Here is a 12358-nt window from a genome sequence, read left to right as displayed (position 1 = left end):
TGAACCTGTCACCCCTGACTCGTTGCCAGTCCCCGACTCCCTCCAAACCACTATGGAATCATGCAGTTAGAGGGCATTTTGCAAAATACATTTCAGTGTCACACTCAACTAAACCTTCAATACTCTCAGAATAAACCCAGATTCTCATCGCTCCCCACAAGGTCCTGCTCAACTAGCTCTAGCCCCAGCCCTGCCCTCACTTCTTCTGCCCTCCCCTTAGCTGTCTCTGCTTCAGCCACACTAGCCTCCTCAATGTGTCTTGAGCAACCCAGGCTCAAATCAAACCCATCCTATTTAGTATCTACTGTCTATTTTCCTGGATTTTTGCCTCCTTTTACTATTCTGGTCTTGCCTAAAATTTCACATCTTCACAGGCTCCTGATCCTTCCCCATCCCAGCCACTCTCAAAGGGTCCTATTTTCTTCCAGTGCTTACATCTACCAGAAATTATCCTACTTGCTTATTTCCTTGCTGGATTCTATCACCCCCATCAGAATATCAGCTCCCTAGGGGCAGGGACCCTGTCAATTTTGTCCCCTGCAAGGTTCCCAATACCAAAACAGAGCATCCTTGCATATAGCAATCTGTTACCTGTGACTCTTTTTTTATTTTTTATTTTTTATTTTTTTTACTAAATAAATGGCCACTGGAAAAGTTTGACCTGCAATGCCTAGAGCCAGAGATGCCACAGTCTCCCACTACCACTGAGTGCCCAAATTTACTTCACTAACTCATTCTTTCACCACCCCAACCTGGCCCCTGAGAAGCTATGGAGACATCTCCAGTCCTCTCAGCAATTCTACAGGTTGGGGTTGCTGCTTCCATTTGGACAGAAAGGGGACCAAGCCTCAGGAGGGTAAGTAACTTTTAGAGATGGGATTTGGACTTGCATCTGTGCCCTGGGAGGACTGCACTCTTCCCACTCCCCTAACTGGTTTTCAGCACAGGCCAAGTGGGGACCATCATGTCCGAGCAATGCCCAACTGCCACACAATGGCCTCCTGGGGGACACCCTCCAGCACTGCTGGTCTTCATGGGAAAAGCTATGTTCTGTGAGACCTTTTCCTTGGGAGGCCATATACCTAGGAGAACACGGGTGACTTGGAATCAAGGTTACAACACAAGTTGCAATGCCTGCAGGCACCTGAAAGAGGAAGCTGCTACTGTGGGATTTGGTGGTTACCTTGGGGGTCAACCTCCTTGGCCATCTTGAGGGCATCTGAGTTGGCCAGGTCCATGTTGGCAGGGGTGACAGCGAGGATGAGGGTGCTCTCCCGGCTGATGAACTGCAAGATCATTTCCTTGATCTGGTACTCGATATCTGGGGGCTGGTCTCCTACTGGTACCTTGGTGATGCCCGGGAGGTCAATGAGGGTCAAGTTCAACACTGGGAAAGAAACCAAAGGGCAAAATCATCAGAGCCAGGGAAGGGGAGGCATACATAGCCCCTTCAGCCATTCAGCCCACTTCCCCAAGTGCCAGATCAGGCCTCAGGAGTCTTCCTGCTGCTCCAACTGGGTCACACTTTTTTTTTTTAATTAATTTTTTTTATCCTCACCCAAGGACATTTTTTTCCCATTGTTTTTAGAGAAAAAGGAAGGGACAGAGGAAGAGAGGGAGAGAGAAACATCAACTGGTTGCCTCCCATATGTGCCTGGACCAGGGATCAACCTGCAACCTAGGTATGTGCCCTGACCTGAAATCAAACCCACAACCTTTCGGCTATGGGATGATGCACCAACCAAAGAAGCCACACTAGTTGGGCTGGGTGACACCTTTTGATCCAGTAACTCTCCTTCTAGGATCATACCCTAAAGACACCCTCTATCTACTCTATTTCAGTGATACAGTTTCTAATGGGTCATCTCTCTCTGCAGATCATAATTGCTTTAAATGGCTAAATAAATTTAAACCCAAAGATTCAGCCAATACCAAGGAACCATTAAAAACAAAAAGATGATACTCTGAAAAGAAACACACTCTGAGATGCACTCACACACAAAGAAAGAGGCATAAATTATTTTTATGAGATGCTACAATTTGAGTAAATATCCATATAAATACATATACATGTAAATATCCATAAATGCTTATATATGCATTATAATTTATGAAGAACATAAAATATATTTGTAATATTGGGGGCCAGAGTAGATTTCTGTTGTATATCCTTTTGTAATTTTTTAATATGAGCCATCTACAGGCATAATTGATTAAAAACTAAATTTTAAAACCATCACAAGGATCTCACACTAACAAGTTAGTGTCTGCTGGAATACTTTCCACATGGTGTCTGAATTAGCAATCTGTGCTCTTGGCCAGAGGCTGCACATGACCACAGTCTGCTCTGTTTAAATGATGCAGAGTTCTAAAATCAGGACATTGTGCAGAGAAGTCTTTCTGGATCCTCCTGAGAAACTGAAAGACCTGGCTGCCTCGGGCTGGTTTCACTTGTCACTACGTGGGCCACTACCACCTGGGAGCCAATGATGTTTGTCCTTTTAAAAGGACAATAAAAAAATGGCAATTACAAAATAGTCATGGGGATGCAAAGTACAGCATAGGGAATATAGTCAATAACATTGTCATAACTATGTGTGGTGTCAGGTGGATAACAAACTTTCAGCAGAATCACCTAAGTTATATAAATGTCTAACCACCATGCTGTACACCTAAAACTAACAGAATACTAAATGTCAATGGTAATTAGAAACTTCTTGTAATTAAAAAATAAATACATGAACGCGGGCTGCGAACCAAAGTGTCACAGGTTCGATTCCCAGTCAGGGCACATTCCTGGGTTGCAGGCCACGGCCCCCCAGCAACTGTACATTGATGTTTCTCTCTCTATCTCCTTCCCTTCCCTCTCTAAAAATAAATAAATAAATAAATAAAATCTTAAAAAAAAAAAAGATACATGAATAAAGGGAGCATACAGCTACAATTTGTCCTAGTCCCCACCACTCCCAACAGTCTTTCTAGCAGCTGTTTTTCTTGGAGCTGAGATCAATTTCTCAGTATCACCTTCCTGTCAGAAGTGGGAAACTACAGATCAAGAGGGTTGGGTATAAGTGAAGAAGATGGGAAGAGACATATTCATGACAGTAAGGCTGACCTGACCCGTGACCGGCACAGAGTCAGCTTTCCTCTGCCCCCATGACAGGCACACGCTCATGCTGCCTACCATGCGGCGAGTAGACCCGCAAGTTGATGGGTACTGGGGAGATGCCTTTGTTGGTCCCCGTCACCCTGTCAGTCTCTGCTTCAATCTCCTGTCGTACTTCTTCAAAGTCTGTAAACTTTTTGGACTTGCAGTGCAAAAACTCGGCATATTCTGCAAAGGAAAGAAAAGATGCTCAAAATAAGAAAGAGAAGCAGTTTTGGAGTGGGTGGGGAACAAACAGCCCCGTGGGACAGGTGCTTTGGAAGCAGAGAAAGTGAAGGATCAGCCATAGTTGCTCTAGGAACATGGGGAGCAACTGGCAAAGATCCCATGCCCATGGAATAGACACTCTCATGAAGCATTTTGCAAAAGTACACATTGTGACATATGAGTCAAAGCAAAACAAAAAAAATCAACAGGTGGATGTGACCAGCATTTATTATTCTTGGATGAACAGAATAAAAGAGGAAATATGGGCCCGTCACCCAAATCGCGAGTTTTGTACATTTGATGAAACTTCTGCTGTGGTGTCATACATGAGACTGAGTCCTGGGTGGTGATGTGGAACCTCCCTCACTGTGGTCACAGTCAAAAGAGACGCCAGCTGCTGTCCTAGTGGGATCCTAAACCCCTAGCACTTGCTACCTGGCACATGTCCCTGGAACCCGTTTGCTCCCCAAGACATATGGTATGCAGAATAGGGCACCACTGCCAGCCTCACCAAAGCCTATCTCAATGTCCCTCCTCCCCTCCTAGCTATTCAAGGGGTCCCCCACCTGGACATGAACCCCTCCAGCAGAAATGCTTTCTGCTCAGGGCTTCAAGTGGATATAAAAGGCCTCTGCATACCTTCTGAGACTGAGGTGTCTGACTGCCATGTTAACAGCAAGATAGAAGGACACAAGTAAGTTACAAGGCAGAGCTGGTCCTGTCACCAGGCAGGGGCCCGGCCCTGTGAGGATCTGCCAAGGGCGAGCTGTCATGTGTGGGTTCTTGGCTTCATGTAGGAAAGATTTCACAACAAGAGTCCAGGTAAATATGAGGACACATTCATTAAAGCTGGGAATGGCGAAAGAAGGAAGGGCTCAGCATAGAAACAACAAAAAAGCTCAGCTGCTTTAGTTCACTGGCAAGTCAGAGAAAAGAGGGCCTTGGGGACAGGTTCAGGGGACTAGCTGGGACAAGCTACCAACCACCCATGGCCTTAGAATTTAGGAGACATGTGCCTGTAAAGTGGGGGAAGAAGAAGGGAATGGCAAGGACTGCTCCCCAGAGGGAGAACGTGCATGCTGGGTCCTGCTGGGCCCTTTGTGTTGAGGCTTTTATCTCTTTCTTACAGGTAGGACCGTAGGGGAGGTCTTAGGGGAAGATTTCAACAGAATGTTCATCAGTTTTCCAGGTGTGCCCTTTCAGGGTCATGGTATATCCAGTGATTGGTCAGGGCCAGGCCAGAGGGTCTTTAGTCACTGCAGTTAGTTCTGGTGTAGACCATCTGGTTTTGCTGCTTTTCTGGGCCTGGAGCTGAAACACAACTGAGGCCTGGATGTTATCTCTAGGGAGGAAAGGCCAGGGGTGAAGAGGTTACCCTGGGGGTGAGGCCCTTGTTCTCCCAGTTTTGCCCCCTGCCAGGCACTCTGCCCTGGTGACCTTCTGTGCCTAGCTATAAATTCCTAGGCCACTGTGTTCAGCTCTCTGCCTCGGTTTCCCTATTTCACGTGCCAAAGAATTCTACCTTCTGCCTCAGTCCTATCATCAAGCAAGAGAAATCCAAAGCACAGATATGGGATAAAGTAAAAATAAAAAATGTTCACTGTAGGATGTAGGTGCTGAGGTTACATGCATTTACTATATAATTTCTCAACTCTTCTTCATGTTTGCATTTTCACAGTAAATGCTGGGAACAAGGCTCAAATCACAGCTCCTGCAGTAATGCTAAAAACAGTGACATGAGTCATGTGACAAACAGCCTAAAGAAGTAGACCAATGCAGGAATGCAAAAAATGTGTACTGAGAAACTGGAAATCACCTCTATGTCCACCAGGAGGAGATCTGGCTACACAAACCACAGCACAGACATACCATCAGCTGTCTCAAAAGAAAGGGTGGAGATGGAGACAGAGAAAGACCAGCAGGTCTAGAATCTCTACCTACAAGTGTAATGAGACAGAAAGAAGCGAGTTCAAAGAGGTCTGCCTTCCAGTCACAGCAACCTAACAAACTATGGCCAACACCTTGGTCGTTCTAGCCACATAAGGAAACTGAGGCCCAGAGAGGTGAAGTGACTTGGCCTAAACCCAGTGGTAGAGCTTGGATTTGGAATTCAGATAATCTGTCTCCAGGCAGTGGCTCTCAAGTCAAGTGCTCTTTATCTCTCTGAAGCTCTGCAGTCAGGGTCAGGGGATACTTCATAGGCTCAGATCACTGAGGACTTCATCCAGGGCTGTTCTTTCTGCAGCAGCTACCCCAAAATGAAATGGCTCTCCAACCCCCACAGCAAACCTCAGTTCTTTTCCAGCTCAAGGCTCTGGGCTCAGCACCTGCAATAGACCATCTTCCTTCCAGGATGAATGCAGGGGGATATGGGATGAGAAAAGGTATGGGCCCTCTCCCCTGTGGACCTCTGTACCACCAGGCCTAGTGTCTAGGAGGCCTGGTCCCACCTCCTCCTCTTCCAGCGCCTACCTGCCTATCACTTCTTTCAGGGGTCCTTCCCTGACTCCTTGCCACCTGGTACTCCATCCTGAATCTTGGGTCTCTTCTGTGTCAGAGCCAGCTCATTGTAAAGTCATGTTTATGGGCCCAGGACCTGCCAGCTGTGTTCCACCAGAGCCCAGCATGTGCTGGCAGTCCCCAGTCTGTGTGAGTAAAGGATACGCAGGAGACTGGGCTACAGAGCCCTGGTGTCACCCCAGCATATTACTGGGCAGCAGGAAGGTTCAGGAGCCAGCCAGGACCACCTCTCACCACCTGCCTTCTTTATCAGGCTCCTTGTTGCTTTGGAACCATGAGTTAGATTTCAGGGTCATTCCAACATTAAAAAGCTTCTATCAGCCCTGACTGATGTGGCTCAGTTGGTTCGGTGTCATCTCACAAAGTAAAAGGTTGCTGATTCAATCCTTGGTCAGGGCACATGCCTGGGCTGCAGGTTCAGTCTCCCGCTGGGGTACGTACAAGAAGCAGCTGATCATTATTTCTCTCTCTCGCATCGATGTTTCTCCCCCTCTCTTTTGCCCTCCCTTCCCACCTCTATAAATAAACAAATAAAATCTTCATTTTTTAAAAGGTTTCATTTATTTATTTTTAGAACGAGGGGAAGAGAGGGTGAAAGAGAGAGGGAGAAACATCTATGTGTGGTTGCTTCTCGTGCACCCCCAAGTGGAGACCTTGCCTGCAACCCAGGCATGTGCTCTGACTGGGAATCAAACCTTCAGCCCTTTGGTTTGCAGGCCGGCACTCAGTCCACTGAGCCACACTAGCCAGGCAAATAAAATCTTTAAGGGGAAAAAAAAAGCTTCCACCAACCCTGCTTCCTCCCATAGCAGTGACCCTGTTAAAGCCAAACCTCAGCCTTCCTCTCCTCCAAGCCTTCTAGGGCTCCCCACCTCACCTGAGTAAAAGCCAGTCTACCACATCCTACAAGGCCCTACAAAATTTCCTTCTCCCCCAGTTCCAGACCTCACCTCACTCCCTCTCCAGTCACACTGGCTTCCCTGCTCACAACTTGAGGCCTGCTCCTGCCTCAGGACTTTGTCTGCAGGGACCCTCATGGCTCTCTCCCTGGTCTCATTTGGCTGCTACCTTCTCTGTGAGGCCTGCCCTGGCCCCCACCTGAGATGACAGAACTCCCCATTCTCTTCCCCCCTTCAGTGCCTTATCATTCTACAAGCACCCTAATATCATTTACTTTCACATCCTGTGTATTTTCTCTGGTTCCCAGCTGGAAGGCCCACCCAACAGGGCAAGGATCTGAATCTGTGTTGTGCACTCTGTGTTCCCAGGCCTCCCTCTGTGCACACAGTAGGTACTCAATAATTATAGGTGTGACTGAATGACTGCCAGAATATGGTCCCTGCTTTAGGTTCTTCGAGGTAATCCAACACCCCCAAAGCCACTCAACTGGATATATGGAAGTGTGGACAGGGCAGGGTCTGGAAGGCTCGTCTCCAGTCCCCCCACCCCCACCTTCTTCCCAAAGCATGACTTGAGGACATAGGTCCAGCCCTGAGCCAGCCTCCTGGTCTGATGGGGAAAACAGACACTGCATAAGCATGTTGCAGCAGCAGGTCTGACAGAGAGCCAACATACTAGGAACTGGGAGAGATGGCCTGTCTGACTCCAACCCCAATCCATGGCAAGATGATGGAGGCAGCTGAGAGTGGCGATAGGCAGAGAGCCTGTGCCTGTGCCATCTCTCTGAAGTGACAACCTTTCCCCAAACCCAGAGGATGCTCTGAACCTAGGGTAGACTACAAGGGAGGGAAGGGCCTGACTATTGGCCAGGCTCACTCTGTACTTTAGTTTCCCCATGAGCAAAATAAAAATAGGGTAAGGAGACATAAGAGATTAGCCTGGGCCTCCAAAGCCCTGTATGTGTTTGAATGCTGGAGATGATTTAACCATCCACGATCTCAGTAAGTCAAAGGCCTTAGGACTGAGCTCATAGCCTGTGGTAACCTGAAGAGCTCCCTCTCAACTCATCCCCAGCAGCTGAGGCTGAGCTACTGCCTACTCTTGCCTGTTGTGGTCCCCACTGCAGAGCTGTCTGCGTCCATCCCCAGCCCAGCTGCAGCGATTTCAAACCTTCTCTTCCTCTTGCGTAGATAACAAAGCCAGTCCCTCCAGTTCCCCAGGCCTGCCTCAGTATTTCAGCAGCCACACAAACAACCCCTACACTCGTAGCCAAGTGCGCTTCCCTGGGAGGAGGGTCAGCATGTGTAATCAGGCCTTGGGGCTCTGTGGGACCCAGCCCAGTGCCTGGAGACCAGCAGGAATAAAGGAATAAAGTAGGCCCCTGTCCAGCAGTCACACTGCCAACCCAGAGGAGCCAGTCGCCCTGGTCCTCCACAGGGCTTCCAGCCTTGTCCTAATTGTGGGGTCATTAAATGCACTTGCATCAGTTTTCTAGAAGAAGGTTCTGCTCTCATCCCAGCACTTGTTCCTGCCTCCTTCAGGTCTCAGGTCTAAAGGCCTGTTGCGGAGGCCCACCGTGACCACTCCATGGCAACAGCACCCCTGCCCTGTGCCTTTGTCCCCTCCTCCATGGCACTCTTCACACTGACACACCATGTGCTCAAATGTCCCCTGCTCGAGCTGGAGTGGTAAGAGAAGGACTGTCAGAGACTTGGTTTTGGTCATACTCTCCCTGGTGCCTGGTACAAGCAGCTACTTAATAAAATTTTATTGAGCAGCCTATTACAAAATAGTAGGTCATGAAGCCTGGGAGGACAGCACCCCATGAAAGCAAGGTCATTAAGATCACCCTCCCTACCCCAAAGGCACACCAGGTCATGTGCCTGCTGAATTTGTTTTTTTGTTGTTCTTTTCTCTCTCTCTCTCTCTCTCTCCTTTCCTTTTGTTTTGTTTGGGCATTTCTTAAGAACTGTGACATGTCTTTCGAGAACAACCTACTTCAGCCCAGCCCCTCCAGCCTGCAGAAGGCACGCCAAGCTCCACGTGATCTGGGGAGATAGCAGGAGGAAGAGAGGAAAGTAGAAGTACCTAGCCACGCCCATCTATCAGGGCCTCAGTTTCGCCACAATGAAATGACACAACACAGAACCCAGTGCTGAGGAAGCAATCAAATCACAGTGCTCAGCGCTGGGCCCACAAGAACACACAAACAGCTCAACTGTCAGATCAGGGACATTTGCAAATCTGTTGGGAGTCTCAGTGCTCTGATGAAGGGGCTCGGCCCTGATTTTCATGCTCAGATCCCACCCCTTCTCTATTCTGAACCCAGCAGAGAGCAGAACCACCAGGCTGACCCCTGGCAGTGAGTGATGGGGTCTGCCTTCTCCAAACATGGAACCCACAGGCATGCTGGTCTGGTTGACATGGCCCAGGAGGAATGACATGTGATTCAAAAACACTTGGAAGACTCTGAGTACCCCATAATTGAACAGATCCAATCTCCAGGGACTTGGATCTGATCTCCAGGGACTTTTTACAGCCTTTAGCTGATGAAGAAGGGACAAAATACATGTCATCTCCCGAGTTCTTTTGCTCTTCAAGCTCCCTCTGACTTGAGACAAGTTGAGAACATGTCCCAGAGTCTAGGACACAACTGCCACTGGGAAGCTGTGATACTGTGATTTATAATAAAAAATGTGTGGTCTTCCCTCCATACCTGGCACAAAGCTCCTAAAATCCTTGGAAAGTCCTAAGTGATAAGAGCCATAAAGGAGTCTCTATTCATAACAAGCCTCTTTCAACCACAGTTGAGCTTTTGTGAAGAGGAACCAATCATGTAATTAGAGGATTGGTACTTTCGGTCCTACCCCAACCTCCTGGGAGGGGACAGGGGCTGAAGGTTGAGTCGACCACCAATGAGGAATATTTAATCATTCATGCCTACATGATGAAGCCTCCTCAAAACCCAAAGAATGAGTTTGGAGAGCTTCTGAGTTAATGAACATAGGAAGTGAGAGAGGGCATAGGAGCACGAAGCCACTTTGCCAGACTTTGCCCTGTGCATCTCTTCCATCTGGCTATTCCTGAGTTACATACTTTTCTAATAAACTGAAAATCTGGCTAGTAAATGTTTCTCTGAGTCCTGTGAGCCACTCTAGAAACTTAAGTGAACCCAAAGAGAAGGTCATTGAAACCTATAATCTAGAACAAATCACTCAGGTGACATTTGGACTTGAAATTAGTGTTTAAAAGTGGGGGAGGGCACAGTTTTGTGGGACTGAACGCTAACCTGTGGGATCTCAAGCTACCTCCAGGCAGGTAGTATCAGAACTGAGTGAAATTGTAGGGCAGATGGAAAGTGACCATTTAAAATTGGGAGAACCTCTTGGTAGTATGGGGAAAGAACACACGCTGAGAAAGTGCCGGCCCCGGCTGCATCCCGGCGGCGAGTCCCCAGCCCGACCCCCACCAGTTCCCAGCTTAGTTTTCCCACAGAGACACAAGGTGCACACCTGACTGTTGCAGAGTCTGCAGCTTTACAGAAAGGGCCCCACCACAGCCTGGCTCAGAGGAAAGGTGCAGCACAATAATTTGCAATCCCCCCTGCGGAAGAGAAGGGGCACAACAGCAGCCCTCTGAGCATGCCTGGGCACCTGGCTGACGCTGATGGAGCACCTACTAGGTGCCAGGCCCTGTACTGGTCATGGGAGACGGGGGCGGGGGGGGGAGGCAGGGCGGAGGGGGGCACAATGGACTAAGCAGATCAGGGTCCCTACTCTCATGCCACTGGTGTTGGAACAGGACTAGAGAGAGGAGGCTGTTAAGAAAATCAAAGAACAGGATGATGTCACATTACATGGGTTGCACAGAAATATAGCAGCGGTAACTGGAGGATGGGGTAGGGGTAGAGCTCCTATATCGAAACAGGAGGAAGAGGATGGTACAGGGTGTTCCAGGCAGGCAGCACAGTGAGGATGAAGACCCAGAGGCAGAAACAAATGAGCAGAGCTTGAGGATGAGGAGGGACACTGTGGCTGCAGCAGGTGACCAATAGGAGGTAAGGTCTCAGAGGCCAGCAGGGCCCTGTCAGGGCCACAAAGCTACGAGAAGGAGGCTGGGAGTCAAGTCGTAACTACCCCTCTCTGGCTCATATGAGCACTGGCCAAGGTCAAGGCCGGGAGGGGAAGCTTAGGAGGCCCCAGTCATCCCCATTCCACACGAGAACAGTCCCCAGCACCCAGGGTTTACAAAGCCCAGCGGTGGTTCCCAAAGGGAAGCAGGGTTCACCCATGAGCCACCAAACTCCTGGTGGCTACAGTCTAAAGTAATTTTCAAACTAAGCTGATTAAAAATAAGGGCTCACCGAGACCAGACTGGACAAGGAGAAGCTGGGCACCAGTGGGCATCACAGGGGTCAGAAGGGAGGAATGAGAGGCCTAGCCACAGGGTCACACTGCCACATGGGGTGCCAATCTCACCTCATTTTACCTCAGGTGAGGAAGCTGAGGCAAAAGAGCGGGAAACTATTTGCTTAAGACCCCAGACAGCAAAGAGTGGCAACCTGGCTCCAGAGTCATGTCCCAGAGAGCCAGCCAGACAAAAGTGCCATCTCTAGGAACAACGCAGGCCCTGTAGCCCCCAAAGAACCCAGGAGCCCCAGCCATCACTTCATCCCACACTGCACTGAGCTTTCTCCCTCATACAAGTGGGGTGTCCTACCTCCCACCTGCCTCTTCCACTCCACACATCTGCCATTTGGTGTCTCAGTGGCCTCCCCACCTCAAAGTCACTCTGGATTGCCCTTCATGCCCAAGGCACCACCACAAGCCAGGCCCCAACACTTCTCATTAGGCTAACCTCTCCCTGACCTCCCGGCTCATGCTGCTGTCTGTGCCGGTCCCTCCCTTACAAAGCAGCCAGTGGGCTGAGCTGCTCTCCCCACCCTGCATGCCACCCAGGTTCCCACAGCTGGAGTCCCTCCCCACCCCTGCCGGGCTATGCCATCTGCCTCCTCCCCACACTCACCTCACAGCTTCACACATACTTGTTGCCCCTGCCTACAGTGTGCTCCCTGGGTCTCTGGCCCCAAGTAGAGCCAGTGCCCAATATACTCTCCCACAACATCCTGTGCTTTTCCCTCTCAGCCTGGCAGGGCTCAGGGGGTGCCAGGACTCACATTTCCTCCCTGGTGTCTGAACCAAGTCCACATCACACAGTGGGCCCACCTCTGCTTGGGGTGTTAAGAGGCTTGCAATGCCGTGGTCAGGTAGGAGAGGGAAAGTATGCAGACTGGGCTACAGCAAGGCCACTCCCATGTGGGACACCAGGACTCCTCTTCCTCACCCCTACCCACACCCCAACCCAATAGGATCCAACCCTGCTACTGCCCTTACCCGCCCCGCTAGGCACCTGCCTCCTCCTGGGTCTCCCTGCCCCTGAGCTGGTCCCTGTGGTCTCTTCTCCATAAGCAGCTACAAGGTCTGTTCAAGTCACACCCTGGTCTCAAAACAAACTCCCCAAGAGTGAATTTAAGATGGGGCTTTCAAATAACCCTCCCATGTGACC

The 12358-nt window shown here is 49.6% G+C and overlaps 1 protein-coding gene across 13 annotated transcripts in view; it reads right to left on the bottom strand.

Moving 5' to 3' along the window:
- The window catches only part of DNM2 (dynamin 2), an 86150-nt gene that overhangs the window by 43971 nt on the left and 29821 nt on the right, over positions 1–12358 (bottom strand). For 12 of the 13 annotated variants that reach the window (XM_045853314.1, XM_045853319.1, XM_045853322.1 and 9 more), the window contains exons 3-4: positions 3185–3334; positions 1184–1387 (exon numbers count right to left, since the gene is read on the bottom strand). In XM_045853314.1, coding sequence (XP_045709270.1) covers positions 1184–1387; positions 3185–3334 — 354 coding nt within the window. The remainder of the gene's footprint in view (positions 1–1183; positions 1388–3184; positions 3335–12358) is intronic. The other variant, XM_045853327.1, reaches the window with a different exon arrangement.

This window comes from Phyllostomus hastatus, unplaced genomic scaffold (assembly GCF_019186645.2).
Source record: "Phyllostomus hastatus isolate PE091 unplaced genomic scaffold, TTU_PhHast_1.1 phas_contig_98, whole genome shotgun sequence".
Lineage (NCBI taxonomy): Eukaryota > Metazoa > Chordata > Mammalia > Chiroptera > Phyllostomidae > Phyllostomus > Phyllostomus hastatus.
The sequence above is the reverse complement of the archived record's forward strand: the minus strand, read 5'-3'. Positions and strand labels throughout refer to the sequence as shown.